Source organism: Ranitomeya variabilis, chromosome 1, assembly GCF_051348905.1.
Source record: "Ranitomeya variabilis isolate aRanVar5 chromosome 1, aRanVar5.hap1, whole genome shotgun sequence".
In the NCBI taxonomy this organism is placed as follows: Eukaryota; Metazoa; Chordata; class Amphibia; order Anura; family Dendrobatidae; genus Ranitomeya; species Ranitomeya variabilis.
In genome coordinates, this window is record NC_135232.1 from 151,579,665 (window position 1) to 151,605,338 (window position 25,674).

At 44.5% G+C, this 25,674-nt stretch overlaps 1 protein-coding gene across 2 annotated transcripts in view; it reads right to left on the reverse strand.

Annotated features, from left to right (window-relative positions):
- Positions 1–1,996: 1,996 nt before the first annotated feature.
- The window catches only part of LOC143793791 (uncharacterized), a 133,439-nt gene continuing 109,761 nt past the window's right edge, over positions 1,997–25,674 (reverse strand). For both annotated transcript variants that reach the window (XM_077280777.1, XM_077280776.1), the window contains 3 exons: positions 18,439–18,625; positions 5,825–5,960; positions 1,997–2,588 (listed from right to left, as the gene is read on the reverse strand). In XM_077280777.1, coding sequence (XP_077136892.1) covers positions 2,489–2,588; positions 5,825–5,960; positions 18,439–18,625 — 423 coding nt within the window. In that variant the 3' untranslated portion in view covers positions 1,997–2,488. The remainder of the gene's footprint in view (positions 2,589–5,824; positions 5,961–18,438; positions 18,626–25,674) is intronic.

Sequence of the window (25,674 nt, forward strand, 5' to 3'; positions counted from 1 at the left end):
GCAGAGTCCTTCTGTGTATGGAGGAGTCGGGGAAAAGATCTGCTGCCGGCCAAACTATCAATCAGCCAGCAGATATCTATTGTGTATCAGGGGTTTTAAAGGTAATTTTTATCTGCTGTTGAAAAACTGTACATTATAGCACAATGTCAAACTGCATGATAAGAAGGAGATAACATTGATATTAGGTGCTGATAATATTTTCTGGAAATTTGCAAGCATTTAATCTGTTGTGCCTCTCAAATGCTACTTTTGTTTTTTAATAAACTTTTTTTTTTTATCTAGTAAAAAGTGGCAGCAGCATACTACTAGGAAATACATACAACCTGGGGTCGTTCCAAAGCGAGTTTCTATTGGTTCTTTGGTAATATTTTATTTGTGTAACTTTTCATCTACATCACAGTTTCAACATTTGCTCCAGGATTAGAGGAGTAATTCTTTCAGAACAACCCCTGGGCATATACCCTCTGATATGGACATGATAGAGGGATGATCCCCTACTATGAGCCGAAACAGAGAGTCAGGAAACAGCCACGCATGTAATGCTGCTTAGAGCGGTTGCCTACATTACTGCCTCCTCAGATGCTTGCCCGAGCTGGAGCTGGATTATCTGATTAAAAGGTTTGTCTTTGATGAGATCCCTTTGAAGAGATTTTTTTTTTTGCTCAACTTTAAACACGGTCATGATTTGTCTTTTTGTAATACTGGAGATCTCTGTATGAGGTGCACAATAGACTTGGATCTTTTTCGGATGTAATTGTATTATAAAGCTTAATAAAAAATTGAGCATTGCGCTTTGGTTTCGTTTTTTATACATTGTACATAAAGGGGCGTAGCTCTCCTTCTTTGGGCTACTCATTTTATTTATATAGCTTTACACGGGCAGGTATCTGAACAATCAGGACCCAGGTCCTGCTCTGTCCTTATCTATTTTTTACATCCGCTGACACATAGGGAGGTGAACTACAAGAGTTGGCTACCATCCCAAATGGGGTACACCTTGTTATGGTGGGATGGCTTTTTTATTTTTTTTTTTAATCAAAATAATGTTAACTAGGTACCCCAAGTTATTTGCATGAACCGTTACCATTTATTTACTTAAAAACTGTTACTAAACTGTTACTATTACTATTTATTACTAATAAAATGTGCTTAAAAACACAGTTGTAGTAGTTCAATGCTCATTACACAGTGAGGGTACTGTAATCACTTGATTGACATCCTGCTTTTCACACACTCCACACACATACAGCACAGCTATCAAAGTGCGGAGGAGCGGTTGTAGCACCCTCACTGCGTTGTCAGTGTTTACAGTAACAGCTCCCCGCACCACCCCGATAACTAGGGGCGAATATAACTTCTTCTTCTCCCTGTAGCTGCTGCTCCAATAAACCGGTTACACAGGGTCTAAATGCTATTTACGTGCAGAGGACCATTATACTTGCAGGTGAATAGCGTATCTCGAGGTGACAGGTTCCCTTTATTGTTGCCTGTCAGTTGCTGATGAAAGTAGAAATTAGATGTTATTTTCATCAACAGATAATAGCATCGTAAAAAGTTTCCCTGCCAGAGAGCGTCAGGTAGAGAGAGAAATTCCCAACTTCGGCCAAAGTGCTGCTATCCAAACCATGTGCTTTAGTAACCATGAAAGAAAGCCATAAGCGAAGTTGTATGTCAGTCTATGGTTGTATTCAGATGTCAATATAAATCGGTCCGAGATCAGACAGACTGACTGACTGGCCGGATGGTCTACTGACCCGAGCGTGACCGTTTTATAGAAGTATTTGAAGCTGTTACACTCGGGTCAGCAGACCTACCGGCCAGTCCAGGCATTGTGGTCAGATCTCAGACCAATTTATACAGATGTCTGAATGCACCCTAAAGCTGTATATGTCGTGGTGTGTATAAATGTGTCCAATTATGTGTACCACACTGTGTGTATACAACGTTTAGTTAGATGATACGTTCCTAAGTATTATCCAAATAAATGCCGGGATTTGGAGCATCATCACATTCCTTTCTTTATCATAATAAATAGATTTGTGAATACAATTTTTCCTCCAGAGCAGCATATATAAATCACAAAATAACGCTATAATAACATTTATATTATGCATTTCATGACCAATCATTCTTATTTTATAAAAAAAAAATATTCCGAACCCATTAAAATAAATCATTGGTTGCATTATGTGATTTAGACTTAATTAACAGAAAAAAACCCCCTTTATTATTCACCAATATGCCATTTACAAACGAAGAAAATAAATATTCGTGTGTTTGCTTTATGGATTCATTCCATAAATGTTGTGTTCAGGCCAGCACATTGATGTGTTTACAGTGATCTAGTCCAGCTTAGAACATGCGCTCAACATCTGACCGAGGGAACACGGAACTCATAATGTGTCATATAGCAAAAGAAAGACGGTTCCTGCATAATTTCATCCATTATTTCAGTTCTACAGCGAGAAGAAATAATAACCAAGTTCTTTTACATTCTGGTCTCTTCTAGTGGCCGGCTCATGAAATCCTGAATTGCTTGATGTAACGGTAGCCACTTGTTTATCGATATCTTCAGAGCTGTAATCCAGCTGGTAAAATAATAATTCACACTATTGTTATAGAAGAAGACAAGATGGCATGTAACAATTTATTTATTAAACTACGGGATGGCTATATGTATTTTCATACATTTTCAGACAAAAGTATACATATATAAAAAAGGCACTATAGCAAGAAGTTCTCTTATACCATGTCATTCGAGGGTCTGGAACACGTTGCCTCCTGTTCTTCCCTTGCCTTGTAGGAAAAGCTGTGCTAGTTTTCACATGTATTGTGGTATCTGTCTATAGGGAGTACATTGCGGAGGTCCACTATGCTGACCTGAACGGGTGAACCTCAGCTGTGCCTACAGTCACGTCCAAAACTTCTGAGACAGACACACATTTGGCTTTTCACAAAGTTTGCAGCTTCATTTAGCTTTTTTAGTAGGGTATTTCAATGATTACTTAAGTACAATTATAAATATTTTATAAGTTTTTAAATTTTTATTGACAAATTCATAAAGTCTCAATATTTACAGTGTTGGCCCTTATTTTTGCAAGACTTTTTGAATTCATTATGGCTGCTGAATCAGCTTGTTGTGCATGTACTGGCTGATGGCAACCCATTCTTGCCTAATTAGTGCAATTATTACACTTATAGATGTCTCAGACAGTCTGAAGGGGACATCATCAGAGAAAATAACTTTACCCCAGCCCTCTGAAGTCCAGTCCCTCTACTTCCTGCAAAGTTACTTTCTCTGATGTACTGCCCTGCTGACTTGTTTGGGACATCTAAAAGGATGATTATCCAGAGAAGAAAAAGTCAGCACTACCATGAGTCCAGTGTCATGCCAATAGTACAGCATCCTGAGACCATTCATGTTAAGGGTTATTTTCCATCCAAGGCAGTGGGCTCTCTCAAATTTTTGCCTAAGAAAACTGCCATGAATAACGAATGGCATTGTCACGGAGATACCGCGACAGAGTGGGATCAGAAGATCACAGTGTCTGGCTATACATGCAGCTGCACTGGATGGATTTGCTTTGCCTTCCAGTTAGCTGTGCAGATTTCTTTTGTTCTGGTGTTGCAAAGGTTAAGCTGTGGAAATTTCCCTTGCTCTGATGTTTTATGGGTTTTGTCTTTTGTCTCCTAAAGCTCTCCATCCTGAGTTATCTCAGATGTTTGCCACTACCTCTGGTATACAGTAAATGCTCATGTCTTAGCTTGAGTAGTTGCCAGTGACAGCTTGCTATAACCTGGTTTGGGGCTGGAGATGTGAGCTGTGTGAAGAGGTCATCTAGGAGTCATTTGGAGATATCTGTTTGAAAGTTTGTTTGATTGTCTTCTCCTTACCTTATCTCCTATTTAGTATGCCTCACCTAATCTTTTCCCTTTCTGTAGTCTGGGAGCACATTGAATGCTGCATGGGGTGGAAGAACCCGTTTAGGGATGCTAGTGAGTTTTGGGTTGCACAGGGCAATTATCAGGGATGCCCCCTTTAATCTTTCCATATTGGTAGAGTTCCCCATCCCTTCAGTCTCACCATGGGTCATCTTGCTTCAGGCAGAAGCGTGACAGGTATCTAAACATCCTCTAAGAACAACTTCTGCCAATGATCCAGGAGCAATTTAGTGATGACGAATGCTTTTTCCAAGATAATGGAGACCATCTCACAAAGTAAAAGTGACAACTAATTGGCTCGGTGTGCAAAACATAGACATTTTGGGTCCATGGCCTGGAAACTCCCCAGATCTAAATCTAATTGAGAATTATGGTCAATCCTGAGACAAAAACAGAGAAATTGTGATAAACTCCAAGCACTAATTAGGCAGGAATGGGTTTCCATCAGTCAGGATTTGGTCAAGAAACCGATATCCAGCTGATAGGTCAACACGTCAAATATTGAGTCATCGTATAAACTTAATGTATTTGTCAATAAGAGTTTAAAAACATATGTTTAAGTAACTATAGAAACAGGTGCTGGAGCACAAGAACGCTGAATACACGGACCATAGGGAGAAGGAAAAGGTACAGATTGTCGAGCGAGTGCAGGGCGCATGCCTGGGATTCAGGCACCACAACTGCACCTCACAGGTCAGTGTGACATGCATGGGAGAGGGGTTTTATTATAATGAAGAGCGGAGGCAAGGATTTCTTCCAGGCACTGTACACCCCGAAGCCTGAAAAATCATCAGTATAATGAAACAAAAGTCTATGTCTCCACATCTAGACAGCAACTATGAGGCATACGAGTAAGACTAGATTAACATTTCTATTACCTGTATGCCCCTCGTAATAACTAAAAAAAAGTCCCAGGGGGTGACAGATTCCCTTTAATGGTATGTTCACACTGGATTTTTTATTGCGTTCTTTTGCATATACCATCCACAGTATATTACAGTATATTTTACCAAATCACAATCAAAGTCTAAGAAAAATCAGCACAAAAATTGATTTTTAAGGGTTATTTCCTTTCAGAAAATTTGGATATTTGGGTTGTTTGTTATTAAAAAAAAACCCAGAATTTACTCATCCTTATCGGGTCTGGTGCTCCCAGTATGTGATATTGGCTGCATCTGTGACAGCCAATCAGAGAGTTCAGTGGCTGTGAATGGGGCATTCTGTCTACACAGGCAAAGACCGCTAAGCTCAATTGTCTGCGCACTGTCTAGGTGACATCAGCGCTGCAGCTGTGGAAAGTCAGTGCATGACCAGCGGAGGGTTAGGTAAATTAGTTTATTCAGAGCAAACTGCCCCTAGTAATCGGGTTTTCCTGGACAACTCTTTTAAATTTTCATCCTGCCAATAGTAGGAGGGGAATTTCATAGTGGATTTCATCCATTGCAAAGCATATCTGCCTCAAAATCCATGTAAAATCTCCTTGAACGTGTGTCACAATCTGTAATTTCTTCTTCCACTGGGACTACATCGCGTAGGTATTAATGAAAACATGGAACTCAGATAATGAGCTTGCTGTAATCATAATGGGATCACTCCCTTTGTCTTTCCCCACCTCTTGGCATTGATTGACAGGCTGTGGTATATACTTTGACTTATTCCTGCCCACGAATCAATGTTGAAAGGAGACAAGCCAATGCTCTTAAGGTTTTGTTCCATGTAGGCCAATAAATCCACTGTATTCAGTGATAGGAACAATATAGTTGTTTGTTTTTGTTGACTAGTAGAGTGGACCTGTCTCCAAGCCACAATGCACACATAATGAAAACAGTGTAATTTGGTGACAGATCTGCTTCAATGACTGCAACTGTTGTATGCCACTCACCGTTTGTTCTCTGCTGCATGTCCTGCACTGAGATAGAATGTTTTAAACTCTTCAGACGGGGGTCTTAGTTCTATAATACAGCGACGGGAGTTCACTGATTGCTCGCTGACTGTATATCCTTGCAGATAGATGCCACCTTTAAATTGGAAGGGGAGAATCAACGGCAAGAATTAAATTGTGCCAATAGAATGGATGTGTAGGGGGTCTTCCCCTGTCAAGAACTGATTTACACTGTGACTTTGAGAGACGATGCTCCCCTTTGATTTGTGTTCACTTTGGACTAGTCCTTTCCCCCCTGCAGTTTTGCAGAAGATGAATCCATTAACCTGAAGAAAGAGCTTAATACAACAAAGTTGACTCCACTACATCAGGACCAAGCAAAAGCTGTCAGGCTTTCTCCTACAGTCATGGCCAAAAGTATTGACACCCCTGCAATTCTGTCAGATAATACTCAGTTTGTTCCTGAAAATGATTGCAAACACAAATTCTTTGGTATTATTATCTTCATTTAATTTGTCTTAAATGAAAAAACACAAAAAAGAATTGTTCTAAAGCCAAATTGGATATAATTCCACACCAAACATAAAAAAGGGGGTGGACAAAAGTATTGGCACTGTTCGAAAAATCATGTGATGCTTCTCTAATTTGTGTAATTAACAGCACCTGTAACTTACCTGTGGCATCTAACAGGTGTTGGCAATAACTAAATCACACTTGCAGCCAGTTGACATGGATTAAAGTTGACTCAACCTCTGTCCTGTGTCCTTGTGTGTACCACATTGAGCATGGAGAAAAGAAAGAAGACCAAAGAACTGTCTGAGGACTTGAGAAACCAAATTGTGAGGAAGCATGAGCAATCTCAAGGCTACAAGTCCATCTCCAAAGACCTGAATGTTCCTGTGTTTACCGTGCGCAGTGTCATCAAGAAGTTTAAAGCCCATGGCACTGTGGCTAACCTCCCTAGATGTGGATGGAAAAGAAAAATTGACAAGAAATTTCAACGCAAGATTGTGCGGATGTTGGATAAAGAACCTCGACTAACATCCAAATAAGTTCAAGCTGCCCTGCAGTCTGAGGGTACAACAGTGTCAACCCGTACTTTCCGTCGTGTCTGAATGAAAAGGAACTGTATGGTAGGAGACCCAGGAAGACCCCACTTCTTACCCTGAGACATAAAAAAGCCAGGCTGGAGTTTGCCAAAACTTACCTGAAAAAGCCTAAAACGTGTAGGAAGAATGTTCTCTGGTCAGATGAGACAAAAGTAGAGCTTTTTGGGCAAAGGCATCAACATAGAGTTTACAGGAGAAAAAAGAAGCATTCAAAGAAAAGAACACGGTCCCTACAGTCAAACATGGCGGAGGTTCCCTGATGTTTTGGGGTTGCTTTGCTGCCTCTGGCACTGGACTGCTTGACTGTGTGCATGGCATTATGAAGTCTGAAGACTAGCAACACATTTTGCAGCATAATGTAGGGCCCAGTGTGAGAAAGCTGGGTCTCCCTCACAGGTCATGGGTCTTCCAGCAGGACAATGACCCAAAACACACTTCAAAAAGCACTAGAAAATGGTTTGAGAGAAAGCACTGGAGACTTCTAAGGTGGCCAGCAATGAGTCCAGACCTGAATCCCATAGAACACCTGTGGAGAGATCTAAAAATGGCAGTGTGGAGAAGGCACCCTTCAAATATCAGGGACCTGGAGCAGTTTGCCAAAGAAGAATGGTCTAAAATTCTAGCAGAGCATTGTAAGAATCTCATTGATGGTTACCGGAAGCGATTGGTCGCAGTTATTTTGGCTAAAGGTTGTGCAACCAAGTATTAGGCTGAGGGTGCCAGTACTTTTGTCCGGCCCATTTTTGGAGTTTTGTGTGAAATGATCAATGTTTTGCTTTTTGCTTCATTCTCTTTTGTGTTTTTTCATTTAAGACATATTAAATGAAGATAATAACAAAGAATTTGTGTTTGCAATCATTTTCAGGAAGAAACTGAGTATTATCTGACAGATTTGCAGGGATGTCAATACTTTTGGCCATGACTGTAAGTGCTACAGAACTGTGAGTGTGACACTGGTGTTCAACTGTGCTAGGGTGTAGGGCAGGGTTCTTTAGTTTAGTTAGGGTTCTGCTTGATTATCGGAAGCCAGGTAGGAAGTTAGAACAGAGTAATTTGTAGAAATTGTTTATACTGCTTGCATTGAAATTTGCATTGCCATAGCTGGAGCGCACCTTGTGTGATACACTCCAGCTATCTCTCCTTGTCTCTATTATTGCTATTATCATTACAAGAACCGTTCATATTTTCCAGTATAAAGTCCTCTGTTTTTCAATAAAGCCAGTGTTTTATTTCTTCCTCTTCGTCTACTGAACCATATTTGAGTGAGTACTGCAGGCTCTGGTGGAAACCTTGCAAGTGCCCTCCACATGAGCACAATGTTTAGTGTGCTTGCTGAAATTTGATGGCCAGAATATGCCACTGTCTAACTGGGTGACCAGATTGCAGAGCACTGCTAAGATGTATAATGTCAGCTCAGAGCTAAAAGTGGAGATTGCTCTGGCTGCCCTAGAGGGTGAGGCACGCAGAAACGTCTTGCTGCAACCAGAGGCCACTCGTAACACCTTGAAAGAGATGGTGAAATTTCTGGAGGAGATATACGGTAAAACAGCTAGTGTTGGCATCTCCGGCCAAAGTTCTCCTACCGGCTGCAGCTGGAAGTGTTACAGGAAGTACTAGCAAAAGTGCAAAAGAAAGAGGCAGATGAAGTAGGTGGCATGGGATCTGTGAACCAGATACTACGAGAACAATTTATCCTGGGACTCTACAGGCAGGTCCTGCATGAGTGAGTTAGAGTGGACGCTGCTTTAAGCTTTTGACAAATATTGGCAGAGGCAGTGAACCGAAGCAAAGAAGAAAGCTATGCTTCTGAAATGGTAGACTCAGACCGTCGCAACCCTTATAGGCGTAAATAATGAAGAGGCTCTGATCAGAGTAGTACAAGATCTGCAGAGTTCCCTGAATATTATGCAAGAGAAGATGACTCAAATGGAAAAGCAGATGGGGACCAGCTCTGCCTCTGAGGCTGCCTACCCGGCCCTACAATGTCCCTATTGGGCCATCCCCCAGGCTCCCAAACCTGAGCCTCCCTAGGCAAGTCTGCTGAACCCCTACTGTCCTCCACCTACTATACCTGTATGTGGACCGTTCCTCAATATCATCCACCGACAGGCCCTAGGCCTGATCTGATCTATCCGGGACCCCAGTGTCCTACACAAAGGCCTGCTATTCAGGTTCTAAGGTCACCTTCCACATGCAGAAGAAGAGTATATCATCAGGACGTGTTGGTGGTGTGGAAGTAGAGGACACTTTGCTAGAGGTTGTCGGAGTGATTTGCAAGGACACCCAGAACCGCCGTTAAAGGGAACCTGTCCCCCCCAGGCGTTTGTAACTAAAAGAGCCAGCTTGTGCAGCACTAATGCTGCATTCTGACAAGGTGGCTCTTTTAGTTCTTGGTGCTGTAACTGCAGAAATAATCGATTTTGCAATTTGTCCAAAATATTTTGAAATAGTCCTGGGGGCAGGTCTTTCCCTCCCTAATGCAGACGCAGCACCGCCGTCACTCATGCCCTCTTGGCGCTTGTTGCTGCCTCCTCAGCGTTGTTTTCAACTGTCTCGGCACCTGCGCTGTTATCTTATGAATTGGGCATGCGCAGTTAGCTCTGCCCGTCTTCTGACATCATTTGATGTCTCGCTGACTGCGCCTGTGCGGCCGCGAGATCCCGCCCCGCAGTGTCTTCTGATTTATTCACACTGCGGGGTGGGATCTCGGGCAGCACGGCCGCACAGCAAGACACCAAATGATGTCAGAAGATGGGCAGCGCTAACTGCGCATGCCCAAGGCATAAGATAACAGCGCAGGCGCCGGGGCAGTTGAAAATGCTGAGGAGGTGGCGCCAGGCACCAAGAGGGCATGAGTGACGGCGGTGCTGCATCTGCATTAGGGGGGGAAAGACCTGCCCCAGGACTATTTTAAGGTATTTTGGACAAATTGCAAAATCGATTTTCTGCAGTTACAGCACCAAGAACTAAAAGAGCAACCTTGTCAGAATGCAGCATTAGTGCTGCACAAGGTGGCTCTTTTAGTTACAAACGCCTGGGGGGTGACAGGTTCCCTTTAAACTTCTGGACCCCACACTAGTGGGACGTACTGTGGGGGAGTAGAGGGACAAACCACTCAGCACAATTATGAACATCTGGTGGCATTGTGTCCTATCCTGTGAGCTGAATTTGAAGGAATCTTAGTGGACTGCTTACTGGATACCGGGTCACAGGTAACAACCATGCCCGACTCGTACTTTAACCATTACTTTCTAGCTATGGCCAAGCCAGAGTGGGAGATGCTGATCCAGGTAACAGCGGCTAACCAGTAACCGATCCCCGTCACGGGGGGTTGTGTGGATGAATATGCAGTTATGTGGACAAGATGTGGGAAGAAAAGGCATCCTGCTGGTTCCCGAGCCATGCAAAGAAGATGTACCGGTGACAATGGGCATGAATATCCTGGGAGACTTGGACCAGATCATCTTCACTAAACTGGGGCCTGGCTACTGGAAACAGGCCTTTATGCACAAACCTACCCGGAAAGCATTCCAATGGCTAATTCGTATCTGTGGGACACAAAAGAACACCCTGGTACACCAGTCTGTGGGAGTTATCCCTCGCCCTCCCTCCTTGTTGGGAGACCATCCTACACTCCCTTTGGGAACCTTCTACAACCTTGAAGGTATGGAGGTGACTATCGAACAGGTGGGCCTAGCAGAGGTAGGCCAGAATACCCTGGCAGCCTGTACATTAGAAGTGGTCCACAATGGATGAGTACTCATCAGAGCCGTGAATGTGGGACAGAGAGATGTCTGTTCATTTTTACATGGAAGCGAAGTACTGAGTCAGAAAGAAGTGACCCTGGCACTCATGGCCAAAGCGCAAGAGGACCCAAGCCTGGAATGGAATGTGCAGGTCATCTTGGCCCAAATGGGGGTGGATGTGAAGGCTCTCTATCCTGATCATATACAAGCAGTTGAAGGAATAGTGTGTGAGAATCAGGCAGCGTTTGACCGAAACGCCGACGACTGTCTGCACGGATGCCATCACCCATGAGATATCAAAGGGGAACACTTCTCCAATCCGAGAGATACCTCCCAAACTGTACCCGGAGGTGAAGACTTTATTGAAGACCTTGTTGAAACAGATATTGCATTTGGGAGTGGTGGAGAGTAGTCAGAGTCCATGGTCAGCCCTATTGGTGCTCGTCAAGAAGAAGGATGGAACCATTCATTTTTGTGAGGACTACCGGCAGTGGAATGCATGCACCGTGTGAGACTCATGCCCGCTTCCCCACATCGAAGAGCCCTTTACGGGAAGGCTAAATACTTCCCCACTCTGAATCTAGCTTGTGGGTACTGGCAGGTACCGGTGGCAGAAAAAAGCAAAGACAGTGTTTGCATTCCCCATGGGACTGTTTGAATTTAACAGAATGCCATTCAGACTATCCAATGCACCGGGTACGTTCCAGCGGCTGATGGAGAAGTGCCTGGGTGACCTGAACTTTAAAGCCATTGTGTCAAGGTACTACTGCCTAAGCCTGCTGACTTAGAGACAAGGTGGCAAGTAGTTATCCCCGGAAGCGTGGCACAAGAAATTGCCAAAGAAGCTCATGAGTTCGGAGCCCACTTTGGACTGGGAAAGACCTTCTCATTGCTGCAGTGTTAGTTTTCCAGCATAAAACCCTGTTTTTCAATAAAATCAGTGGTTTTTTTCTGCCTCTTTGTCTACTGTACCATATTTGAATCTTGCCAGATGGTATCGTTTAGGCACCACTACAGATGGCATAGTAAAATCCTGTGCCACTACCTGTGAGCTATTGTGTCATGATCTCTGCAGGCAGAGATCATAGCAAGCCTATAGAGGGACAAGCTCTCGGAAGATGAAACTATACTGACCATGAACTAAGCCTGCCGCGCAACTAGAAATAGCCAGGTAGCATTTCCTATTTATCGCTAGATGCCCAGCTCTGGCCTAAGACCTAAATAGCTAGCAGAGGGAAATATAAGACCTGGCTCACCTCTAGAGAAATATTCCAAAGAAGACAGTAGCCCCCCACATATAATGACGGTGAGTTCAGATGAAACTACAAACGCAGCAGGAAAATAGTCTTAGCAAATTTGAGGTCCGCTTACTAGATAGCAGAAGACAGATAGTATACTTTCATGGTCAGCAGAAAAACACTAACAAAACACCATCCAGAGATTACCTTAAACTCTGGCATTAACTCATAACGCCAGAGTAGCAATCCCTGATCAACGAGAGCTTTCCAGACACAGTAACAAAACTTCAGCTGTGAACTGGAACAAATAGGCAAAACAAAACATGGACAAAAGTCCAACTTAACTAGTAGTTGTCTAGAAGCAGGAACAAGCACTGAGAGGCATCAGATAACATTGTTGACCGGCAAGAAACCACCAGAGAAATGAGCTTAAATAGCGACACCCACTACTGATGGAACCAGGTGAAACAGGAAAGAGGATGACAAGTCCAATTCCACAAGCGGCCACCGGGGGAGCCCAGAATCCAAATTCACAACAGTACCCCCCCCTCAAGGAGGGGGCACCGAACCCTCACCAGATCCACCAGGGCGACCAGGATGAGCCCTATGGAAGGCACGAACAAGATCAGAAGCATGAACATCAGATGCATTGACCCAAGAATTATCCTCCTGGCCGTAACCCTTCCAGTTGACCAGATACTGGAGTTTCCGTCTGGAAACACGAGAGTCCAAAATTTTCTCCACAACGTACTCCAACTCACCCTCAACCAACACCGGAGCAGGAGGCTCAACTGAAGGTACAACAGGTACCTCATACCTGCGCAATAACGACCGATGAAAAACGTTATGAATGGAAAAGGACGCAGGGAGGTCCAAACGGAAAGAAACAGGATTAAGAATCTCCAATATTCTATAAGGGCCGATGAACCGAGGTTTAAACTTAGGAGAAGAGACCCTCATAGGGACAAAACGAGAAGACAACCACACTAAATCTCCAACACAAAGCCGAGAACCAACACGACGATGACGGTTGGCAAAACGCTGAGTCTTCTCCTGGGACAACTTCAAATTGTCCATAACCTGCCCCCAGATGTGATGCAATCTCTCCACCACCGCATCCACTCCAGGACAATCCGAGGATTCCACCTGACCGGAGGAAAATCGAGGGTGAAACCCCGAATTACAGAAAAACGGGGACACCAAGGTGGAAGAACTGGCCCGATTATTGAGGGCGAACTCTGCCAATGGCAAAAAAGCAACCCAATCATCCTGGTCAGCAGAGACAAAACACCTCAGATATGTCTCAAGGGTCTGATTAGTCCGCTCGGTCTGGCCATTAGTCTGAGGGTGAAAAGCAGATGAAAAAGACAAATCTATGCCCATCCTAGCACAGAATGCCCGCCAAAATCTAGACACAAATTGGGTACCTCTGTCAGAAACAATATTCTCAGGAATACCGTGCAATCGGACAACATTCTGAAAAAACAGAGGAACCAACTCAGAAGAAGAAGGCAACTTGGGCAGAGGAACCAAATGGACCATTTTAGAGAAACGGTCACAGACCACCCAGATGACAGACATCTTCTGGGAAACAGGCAGATCTGAAATAAAATCCATCGAGATGTGTGTCCAAGGCCTCTTAGGAATAGGCAAGGGCAACAGCAGTCCGCTAGCCCGAGAACTACAAGACTTGGCCCGAGCACAAACGTCACATGACTGCACAAAGACTCGCACATCTCGTGACAGAGAAGGCCACCAGAAGGATCTTGCCACCAAATCCCTGGTACCAAAAATTCCGGGATGACCTGCCAATGCAGAAGAATGTACCTCAGAGATGACTCTGCTGGTCCAATCATCCGGAACAAACAGTCTATCAGGCGGACAACGATCCGGTCTATCCGCCTGAAACTCTTGCAAGGACCGCCGCAGATCAGGAGAAACGGCCGACAAAATTACTCCCTCCCTAAGGATACCTGTGGGTTCAGAATTACCAGGAGAGTCCGGGTCAAAACTCCTAGAAAGGGCATCTGCCTTAACATTCTTAGAACCCGGTAGGTATGACACCACAAAATTAAAGCGAGAAAAAAATAAAGACCAGCGCGCCTGTCTAGGATTCAGGCGTCTGGCAGTCTCAAGATAAATCAAATTTTTGTGGTCAGTCAATACCACCACCTGATGCCTAGCCCCCTCGAGCCAATGGCGCCACTCCTCAAACGCCCACTTCATGGCCAAAAGCTCCCGATTCCCAACATCATAATTCCGCTCTGCGGGCGAAAATTTGCGAGAAAAGAAGGCACAAGGCCTAATGACGGAGCAGTCGGAACCTTTCTGCGACAACACTGCCCCAGCTCCGATCTCCGAAGCGTCAACCTCAACCTGAAAAGGCAGATTCACATCAGGCTGACGCAACACAGGGGCAGAGGCAAAACGGCGCTTAAGCTCCTGAAAGGCCTCTACAGCATGAGGGGACCAATTAGCAACATCAGCGCCTTGTCTGGTCAAATCAGTCAGTGGTTTAACGACATCCGAAAAACCAGCAATAAATCGGCGGTAAAAGTTGGCAAAGCCCAAAAATCTCTGAAGACCCTTAAGAGAGGAGGGCTGAGTCCAGTCACAAATAGCTTGCACCTTGACGGGATCCATCTCAATGGAAGAGGGAGAAAAAATATACCCCAAAAAGGAAATTTTCTGGACCCCAAAAACGCACTTAGACCCCTTCACACATAAAGAATTAGACCGCAGAACCTGAAAAACTCTCCTGACCTGCTGGACATGAGAGTCCCAGTCATCAGAAAAAATCAGAATATCATCCAGATATATTATCATAAATTTATCCAGAAAATCGCGGAAAATATCATGCATAAAAGACTGGAAAACTGAAGGGGCATTAGAAAGACCAAAAGGCATGACCAAATACTCAAAGTGGCCCTCGGGCGTATTAAATGCGGTCTTCCACTCATCCCCCTGCCTGATCCGCACCAAATTATACGCCCCACGAAGATCAATTTTAGAGAACCACTTAGCACCCTCTATACGAGCAAACAAATCAGTAAGCAATGGCAATGGGTATTGATACTTAACAGTGATCTTATTCAGAAGCCGATAATCAATACATGGTCTCAAAGAGCCGTCTTTTTTTGAGACAAAGAAAAACCCAGCTCCCAAGGGAGAAGAAGATGGACGAATATGTCCCTTTTCCAAAGACTCCTTTATATATTCCCGCATAGCAGCATGTTCCGGCACAGACAAATTAAACAAACGACCCTTTGGATATTTACAACCCGGTATCAAATCTATGGCACAATCGCACTCACGGTGCGGAGGTAACGACCCAAGCTTGGGTTCGTCAAAGACGTCTTGATAATCAGAGAGGAACTCAGGGACTTCAGAGGGAATGGACGACGAAATAGAAACCAAAGGTACGTCCCCATGAATACCCTTACATCCCCAGCTCAACACAGACATTGCTCTCCAGTCCAAGACTGGGTTGTGAGACTGCAACCATGGCAATCCCAGTACCAAATCGTCATGTAAATTATACAGCACCAGGAAACGAATAATCTCCTGGTGATCCGGATTGATAAGCATGGTTACTTGTGTCCAGTATTGTGGTTAATTATTAGCCAATGGGGTGGAGTCAATCCCCTTCAGAGGAATAAGAGTCTCCAAAGGCTCTAAATTAAAACCACAACGATTGGCAAAGGACCAATCCATAAGACTCAGAGCGGCGCCAGAGTCAACATAGGCGTCCGTGGCAATGGATGACAAAGAGCAAATCAGGGTTACAGACAAAATAAACTTAGACTGAATGGTGCCAATGGAAACAGACTTATCAAGCTTCTTTGTACGCCTAGAGCATGCTGATATAACATGAGTAGAATCCCCACAATAGAAACACAATCCATTCTTCCGTCTAAAATTCTGTCGCTCGCTCCTGGACAGAATTCTATCACACTGCATACTTTCTGGCGTCTTTTCCATAGACACCGCCAGATGGTGCACCGGTTTGCGCTCCCGCAGACGCCTATCAATCTGAATAGCCATTGTCATGGACTCATTCAGACCTGCAGGCAAAGGGAACCCCACCATAACATCCTTAACGGCATCAGAGAGACCTTCTCTGAAAGTTGCCGCCAAAGCGCACTCATTCCACTGAGTAAGCACAGACCATTTACGGAATTTTTGGCAGAAAACTTCAGCTTCGTCTTGCCCCTGAGATAGTGCCATCAAAGTTTTTTCTGCCTGAAGTTCCAAATGAGGTTCCTCATAAAGCAAGCCCAAGGCCAGAAAAAACGCATCCACATCGCGTAACGCAGGATCCCCTGCTGGCAATGAGAAGGCCCAATCTTGAGGGTCACCCCTGAGCAAGGAAATCACAATCCTAACCTGCTGAGCAGGGTCTCCAGCTGAACGAGACTTCAGGGACAAATAAAGCTTACAATTATTTCGGAAATTCTGGAAGCTAGCTCTATTCCCTGTGAAGAACTCCGGCAAAGGAATTCTCGGCTCAGATACCGGAGCATGTACCACAAAATCTTGTAAATTTTGTACTTTCGTGATGAGATTATTCAAACCCGCAGTTACACTCTGGAGATCCATTATTGTCAGGTGCACACAGAGCATACAGAGATTAGGAGGAGAGAGAGAAAAAAGACTGCAGCAAGGCAGACTGGAGGAAAAAAAAAAAAAAAAAAAAAAAAATTCCAGCAGACTTCTTATAACTCTCCTTTCTCAACCTGGGTCTTTAACACTTTATTGGCCGGTCAAACTGTCATGATCTCTGCAGGCAGAGATCATAGCAAGCCTATAGAGGGACAAGCTCTCGGAAGATGAAACTATACTGACCATGAACTAAGCCTGCCGCGCAACTAGAAATAGCCAGGTAGCATTTCCTATTTATCGCTAGATGCCCAGCTCTGGCCTAAGACCTAAATAGCTAGCAGAGGGAAATATAAGACCTGGCTCACCTCTAGAGAAATATTCCAAAGAAGACAGTAGCCCCCCACATATAATGACGGTGAGTTCAGATGAAACTACAAACGCAGCAGGAAAATAGTCTTAGCAAATTTGAGGTCCGCTTACTAGATAGCAGAAGACAGATAGTATACTTTCATGGTCAGCAGAAAAACACTAACAAAACACCATCCAGAGATTACCTTAAACTCTGGCATTAACTCATAACGCCAGAGTAGCAATCCCTGATCAACGAGAGCTTTCCAGACACAGTAACAAAACTTCAGCTGTGAACTGGAACAAATAGGCAAAACAAAACATGGACAAAAGTCCAACTTAACTAGTAGTTGTCTAGAAGCAGGAACAAGCACTGAGAGGCATCAGATAACATTGTTGACCGGCAAGAAACCACCAGAGAAATGAGCTTAAATAGCGACACCCACTACTGATGGAACCAGGTGAAACAGGAAAGAGGATGACAAGTCCAATTCCACAAGCGGCCACCGGGGGAGCCCAGAATCCAAATTCACAACACTATTGTATAAAGCTTAATACCAATATACAGTCATGGCCGAAAGTGCTGGCACCCTTGAAATTGTTCCAGAAAATGAAGTATTTCTCCCCAAAAATTATTGCAAACATATGATTTGTTATACATATGTTTTGGAATAACACAAAAAAACTGAGAAAAAAACAGGTAAATTGGACATAATTTTACCCAAATCTGACAGACAATTATTTCCTCTCAAAAATATCTCTATCGTAAAATGGTTGTCCATTACTAGACAAACCTTTAATAATAGGCCCGGTAAAAAAACAAAGATATTCACTTCTTGGCCCAGCGTTGTTCTTCACATACTTAGTGCAGTGTCCACGCTGGTCTGCTGGGATCAATATCCAGCCAAGGCATCATGTGAGTGCTGCAGCCCATTTATGGCCACTTTTTGGCTGTATTGCCAATGTTATGCCCTTGCTGGATGGTGAACCTAACTGGGAGGGAGGCAGCACTGAGTATGGATGAAGGACACCAGTCCAATATGTGAATATCTTCTTTTTTTCACCTCCCTTGGACCAGTAGTAGGGGATAAACCAGAACTAGATAACCCCTTAAAATTACGCTAATGCCAGGCCAATGCTTGAGTGTAATACAATGTCAGTATCTTACGATATCACTCTTTTAAAAAGGCTTGATGTGTGGATGATGAATCCTTGGGTCCTAGTATGAGGCTGGGGGCAGAAAAGAATGAATCTGAAGCCCAGCAAGGGTAAGAAGGGAGCTTTTGTGTAAGAATCAGGCCATAGAGGGGCATCTGAGGATGGCACACAGAGAAATTAAGTGACATGCTCTCTAGGATTTTACGGACACTAATGAGGAAAGATAATCAACTTTATATGCAAAATAATATGCCCTATCACCTGGCTCCAACTTGTAAAAGATAGCTTGTATACCAGTAACATCTTCCCACCCTGATCAACATCTTATGGACAACAGCTAAAACATCATGGGCGGTACAGACAACAGGTCATATAATTTCTTCCTACAACATTCATTAAAAGTTAAGCATTACCAAGAGCGCTTTTTGAGCGAATGCTGGAGTAGAAATACAAGCAGCCATCCTTCAGGATACAGTAATGCTCTATCCAAGTGTCCTTGTTTCTGTCCATTTGATGTAGGAGACCAAGACATTCTGGGTTTTTGATTGCGAGAGGAGGAAGGGAAATATTGTGCATGGTGACGTCAACCCACACATGGTTCTGTAAAAGTGAAGAAAGGAAGCAGTGACAACATGTTGAATAAAATATTCTCTTCTTGCCACATGTACAGAACTGTTTTTTTATTTTTTTTAATTTTTTTACAAAAATGCAAACAGAATCGTCTCCTGTAAAAATTGGATATCAATGGGCTAAACTAATGACTCGTTATCAAGAAGCTCAATATTATAACCTTCAAGCTTATTACAGATCCTTGTAAAACTTAAAGGGTCCTGCTTTCTTTACTATTGTTATTTAAAATCATTTTTGGCACAACCAACCAAACAGCTGATTGAGCAAGCCATGACATTGTTTTATTCTGAGGTCTAAGGTAACGTTTCTCCTTGTGGAGAGTGACATACCGGTCCTGGCATGCCAATGTAAGGAGGCTTATTCACCGTGCAATGCTCCTCTGGGAAATTAAATATTGTTTGATTCTGAAATGCTGTGGAATTTCAGAATAAAGCATAGATTAAAGCATAAGGGTCATTATAAGTTTTATTTTTATAAATGAATAATACACATGATATTGGCTGTCATGAATCCCAATGGCTAGGGATAGCACAGGACAAGCAAGGTACAAATAAATAACGGACGAGCTCTAGGGTGATGGAACCTGGGCTGACCGCTGCCCTACGCCTGACAAACGCAACTAGAGATAGCCAGGGAGCGTGCCTACGTTGGTTCTAGACGCCACGCACCAGCCTAAGAGCTAACTAGTACTGCAGAGAAAATTAAGACCTCACTTGCCTCCAGAGGAACGAACCCCAAAAGGTATAGTTGCCCCCCACATGTATTGACGGTGAAATGAGAGGAAGGCACACACATAGAGATGATATATATAGGTTTAGCAAATTGAGGCCCGCTGTAAACTAGAAAGCAGAACGATACAAAAGGGGTCTGAGCGGTCAGCAAAAAACCCTAATCAAAAAACCATCCTGAGATTACAAGAACCCATGTGCCAACTCATGGCACATGGGGAGAACCTCAGTCCACTAGAGCTACCAGCTAGCATAGAGACATAATAAGCAAGCTGGACAAAAAACCAAACAACTGAAAATCAGCACTTAGCTTATCCTGAAAGATCTGGGAGCAGGTAGGCAGGAACAAAACAGAGCACATCTGAATACATTGATAGCCGGCAAGGGAATGACAGAAAGGCCAGGTAAAATAGGAAACACCCAGCCTCTGATGGACAGGTGGAAACCAAAGGCCGCAACCCACCAAAGTCACCCAGTACCAGCAGTAACCACCAGAGGGAGCCCACAAACAGAATCCACAACAGTACCCCCCCTTGAGGAGGGGTCACCGAACCCTCACGAGAACCCCCAGGGCGATCAGGGTGAGCTCTATGGAAGGCGCGGACCAAATCAGTCGCATGAACATCGGAGGCGACCACCCAGGAATTATCCTCCTGACCATAACCCTTCCACTTAACCAAATACTGGAGTTTGCGTCTGGAAACACGAGAATCCAAGATCTTCTCAACAACATACTCCAATTCTCCCTCCACCAGCACCGGAGCAGGAGGCTCAACCGAAGGAACAACGGGCACCTCATACCTCCGCAACAACGACCGATGGAACACATTATGAATAGCAAACGATGCTGGGAGATCCAAACGAAAAGATACAGGGTTAAGAATCTCCGAGATCCTATAAGGACCGATGAACCGAGGCTTGAACTTAGGAGAAGAGACCTTCATAGGGACAAAACGAGAAGACAACCACACCAAATCCCCAACAAGAAGTCGGGGACCCACGCGGCGACGGCGATTAGCAAACTGCTGAGTCTTCTCCTGAGATAACTTCAAATTGTCCACCACCTGATTCCAAATCTGATGTAGCCTGTCCACCACCACGTCCACTCCAGGACAATCCGAAGACTCCACCTGACCAGAGGAAAAACGAGGATGAAACCCCGAATTACAAAAAAAAGGAGAGACCAACGTGGCAGAACTAGCCCGATTATTAAGAGCAAATTCGGCCAGTGGCAAAAAAGCAACCCAGTCATCTTGGTCAGCAGAAACAAAACACCTCAAATAAGTTTCCAAGGTCTGATTAGTTCGCTCCGTCTGGCCATTCGTCTGAGGATGGAATGCAGACGAGAAAGACAAATCAATGCCCATCTTGGCACAAAACGTCCGCCAAAATCTAGACACAAACTGGGATCCCCTGTCAGAAACGATATTCTCCGGAATCCCATGCAAACGAACCACGTTCTGAAAAAATAAAGGGACCAACTCAGAGGAGGAAGGCAACTTAGGCAAGGGCACCAAATGAACCATCTTAGAAAAGCGGTCACACACAACCCAGATAACGGACATTTTCTGTGAAACCGGGAGATCAGAAATAAAATCCATGGAAATGTGCGTCCAAGGCCTCTTCGGGATGGGCAAGGATAACAACAACCCACTAGCCCGAGAACAGCAAGGCTTAGCTCGAGCACACACTTCACAAGACTGCACAAAGGTACGCACATCCCTAGACAAGGAAGGCCACGAAAAAGACCTGGCCACCAAGTCTCTAGTACCAAATATTCCAGGATGACCAGCCAACACAGAAGAATGGACCTCGGAGATGACTCTACTGGTCCAATCATCCGGAACAAACAGTCTTTCTGGTGGACAACGATCCGGTTTATCCACCTGAAACTCCTGCAATGCACGTCGCAAGTCTGGGGATACGGCGGACAATATTACCCCATCCCTAAGGATACCAGTAGGCCCAGAGTCTCCAGGAGAGTCAGGCACAAAACTCCTGGAAAGAGCATCTGCCTTCACATTCTTTGAACCTGGCAGGTATGAAACCACGAAATTAAAACGAGAAAAAAACAACGACCAACGAGCCTGTCTAGGATTCAAACGCCTGGCAGACTCAAGGTAAATGAGATTCTTGTGATCAGTCAAGACCACCACACGATGTTTAGCACCCTCAAGCCAATGACGCCACTCCTCAAATGCCCACTTCATGGCCAAAAGCTCCCGATTACCCACATCATAATTGCGCTCGGCGGGCGAGAATTTTCTAGAGAAGAATGCACATGGCTTCATCACCGAGCCATCAGAACTTCTCTGTGACAAAACCGCCCCCGCTCCAATCTCGGAAGCATCAACCTCAACCTGAAAAGGAAGTGAAACATCTGGTTGACACAACACAGGAGCAGAAGAAAACCGGCGCTTAAGTTCCTGAAAGGCCCCCACAGCCGCAGGAGACCAATTAGCAACATCAGCACCCTTTTTAGTCAAATCAGTCAAAGGTTTAACAATACTGGAAAAATTTGCAATGAACCGACGATAAAAATTAGCAAACCCCAAGAACTTCTGTAGGCTCTTAACAGATGTAGGTTGTGTCCAGTCACAAATTGCCTGAACCTTGACGGGATCCATCTCAATCGTAGAAGGAGAAAAAATGTACCCCAAAAAAGAAATCTTCTGGACTCCGAAGAGACACTTTGAGCCCTTCACAAACAGAGAATTGGCCCGCAGAACCTGAAACACCTTCCTGACCTGTAGAACATGAGACTCCCAGTCATCAGAAAACACCAAAATATCATCCAAATACACAATCATAAACTTATCCAGATATTCACGGAAAATATTGTGCATAAAGGACTGAAAGACTGACGGAGCATTGGAGAGTCCAAAAGGCATTACCAAATACTCAAAATGGCCCTCAGGCGTATTAAATGCGGTTTTCCACTCATCACCTTGTTTTATCCGCACCAGATTATACGCACCGCGAAGATCTATCTTAGTGAACCACCTAGCCCCCTTAATGCGAGCAAACAAGTCAGTCAATAATGGCAATGGATACTGATATTTGACTGTAATCTTATTCAGAAGGCGATAATCTATACAAGGCCTCAGGGAACCATCTTTTTTTGCCACGAAAAAAAAACCTGCTCCCAGAGGGGACGAAGATGGACGAATATGTCCCTTTTCCAAGGACTCCTTAATATAATTCCGCATAGCAGTATGCTCTGGCAGTGACAGATTAAATAAACGACCCTTAGGGAACTTACTGCCAGGAATCAATTCTATAGCACAGTCACAATCTCTATGAGGAGGGAGTGAATTGAGCTTAGGCTCCTCAAAAACATCCCTATAGTCAGACAAAAACTCAGGGATCTCAGAAGGAGTAGATGAAGCGATAGAAATCGGAGGTGCATCATCATGAACCCCCTGACATCCCCAGCTTAACACAGACATTGTTTTCCAGTCCAGGACAGGATTATGAGTTTGTAACCATGGCAGACCCAGCACTAGTACATCATGTAAATTATACAGTACAAGGAAGCGAATCACCTCCTGATGAACGGGAGTCATGCGCATGGTCACTTGTGTCCAATACTGCGGTTTATTCATAGCCAATGGTGTAGAGTCAATTCCCTTCAGAGGAATAGGAACTTCCAGAGGCTCCAGACTAAAACCGCAGCGTTTAGCAAATGACCAATCCATAAGACTCAGGGCAGCGCCCGAATCCACATAGGCATCAACGGAAATGGAAGACAGTGAAAAAATCAGAGTCACAGACAAAATGAACTTAGGCTGAAGAGTACCAATGGCAAAAGATTTATCAAGCTCTTTTGTGCGTTTAGAGCATGCTGATATAACATGAGCTGAATCACCACAATAAAAACACAATCCATTTTTCCGCCTATAATTTTGCCGTTCACTTCTGGACTGAATTCTATCACATTGCATAGTCTCAGGTGCCTGTTCAGAAGACACTGCCAACTGGTGCACGGGTTTGCGCTCCCGCAAACGCCGATCAATCTGAATGGCCATAGCCATAGACTCATTCAGACCTGTAGGCGTAGGGAACCCCACCATAATATCCTTAATGGCCTCAGAAAGACCATTTCTGAAGTTTGCAGCCAGGGCGCACTCATTCCACTGAGTAAGCACCGACCATTTCCGAAATTTTTGACAATATATTTCCGCTTCATCATGCCCCTGAGAGAGGGCTAACAAAGCCTTTTCAGCCTGAATCTCCAGGTTGGGTTCCTCATAGAGCAATCCCAATGCCAGAAAAAACGCATCCACACTGAGCAATGCAGGATCCCCTGGTGCCAATGCAAATGCCCAATTCTGAGGGTCGCCCCGCAGGAAAGATATTACAATCCTGACCTGTTGAGCAGGGTCTCCAGAGGAGCGAGATTTTAAAGAAAGAAACAATTTACAATTGTTCCTGAAATTCAGGAAGGTAGATCTATCTCCAGAGAAGAACTCTGGAATAGGAATTCTAGGTTCAGACATGGGAGTGTGAACAACAAAATCCTGTATGTTTTGAACTTTTGCCGCGAGATTACTCAGGCTGGAAGCCAAACTCTGGACATCCATGTTAAACAGCTAAGATCAGAGCCATTCAAGGGTTAAGAGGAGGTAAGAAGCAGCTAGACAGCAATTAAGGGCTAGGCAGCAAAACTCTGAAGGGAAAAAAAAAAAAAAAAAAAAAAAAATTTCCCTTAAACACTTCTTTTTCTCCTGCTTCAGCCCAAACAATTAACACTTTGTGGGCCGGCTATACTGTCATGAATCCCAATGGCTAGGGATAGCACAGGACAAGCAAGGCAGGATGGATTAGCCTCTGAAGTATAGGCACAGGAACATTTTTGGGTTTCAGGAATTACAAAAGGAGGGAATTTGGGGAGATCCATTTTGTCTTCTCAGTCCTCAGACCCAATTTTACATTCTAAACTGAATCTGAATCAAACCAGACACTTAGACACATCTATTTCTGAATTCCACAAAGCAGTTTCTTGCTTCTTGGCATTAAGAAGTCTTTTGCTGGATACTGTGTAAGGAGGATGACCGGACTGCGGGTACCTGTACCGAGTCAGGTCCGAACTGTTGAGGCTGCCTCCCTTGTTGCTGGGGGTAAAGAATGAGGAGCGGGACCAACTTCATGACCTGGGTAGGAGGGGCAAGATAAAAGGAAAAGCGTGTGCAGCAGCTGGCAGTTTGGCACCAACTAGCAGCAGCACGCAGCTGGGTGAGCAGTGTGCTCCATCCACTGAGTACCAGTGCCACGAAAGGCTGTGTTGGTTGGTCCCCGCCATCTCTAGCGGGGCCGCTGAGGAGAGGTAATATGTGCTCAGTGACTGAGAGTACCGTGCATGAGCAGAGGAGAGAAGGCCGACCACCGGACAGAATTGTACGGTCTTCCCTGCCAGTGACTTTGCACCCGTTTGACACTGGAAGTGCTGCAGCGCTGTTTGCTTCAGCCGCGCATGTTTATGGACTAGGGCCTTAGTGGAAGGTACCGGAGACCGACCTGTCATGAATCCCCAATGGCTAGGAATAGCACAGGACAAGCAAAGTACAAATAAATAACGGACGAGCTCTAGGGTGATGGAACCTGGGCTGACCGCTGCCCTACGCCTGACAAACGCAACTAGAGATAGCCAGGGAGCGTGCCTACGTTGGTTCTAGACGCCACGTACCAGCCTAAGAGCTAACTAGTACTGCAGAGAAAATTAAGACCTCACTTGCCTCCAGAGGAACGAACCCCAAAAGGTATAGTTGCCCCCCACATGTATTGACGGTGAAATGAGAGGAAGGCACACACATAGAGATGATATATATAGGTTTGGCAAATTGAGGCCCGCTGTAAACTAGAAAGCAGAACGATACAAAAGGGGTCTGAGCGGTCAGCAAAAAACCCTAATCAAAAAACCATCCTGAGATTACAAGAACCCATGTGCCAACTCATGGCACATGGGGAGAACCTCAGTCCACTAGAGCTACCAGCTAGCATAGAGACATAATAAGCAAGCTGGACAAAAAACCAAACAACTGAAAATCAGCACTTCGCTTATCCTGAAAGATCTGGGAGCAGGTAGGCAGGAACAAAACAGAGCACATCTGAATACATTGATAGCCGGCAAGGGAATGACAGAAAGGCCAGGTAAAATAGGAAACACCCAGCCTCTGATGGACAGGTGGAAACCAAAGGCCGCAACCCACCAAAGTCACCCAGTACCAGCAGTAACCACCAGAGGGAGCCCACAAACAGAATCCACAACAATTGGCTGCTTTCTCCTCCTGG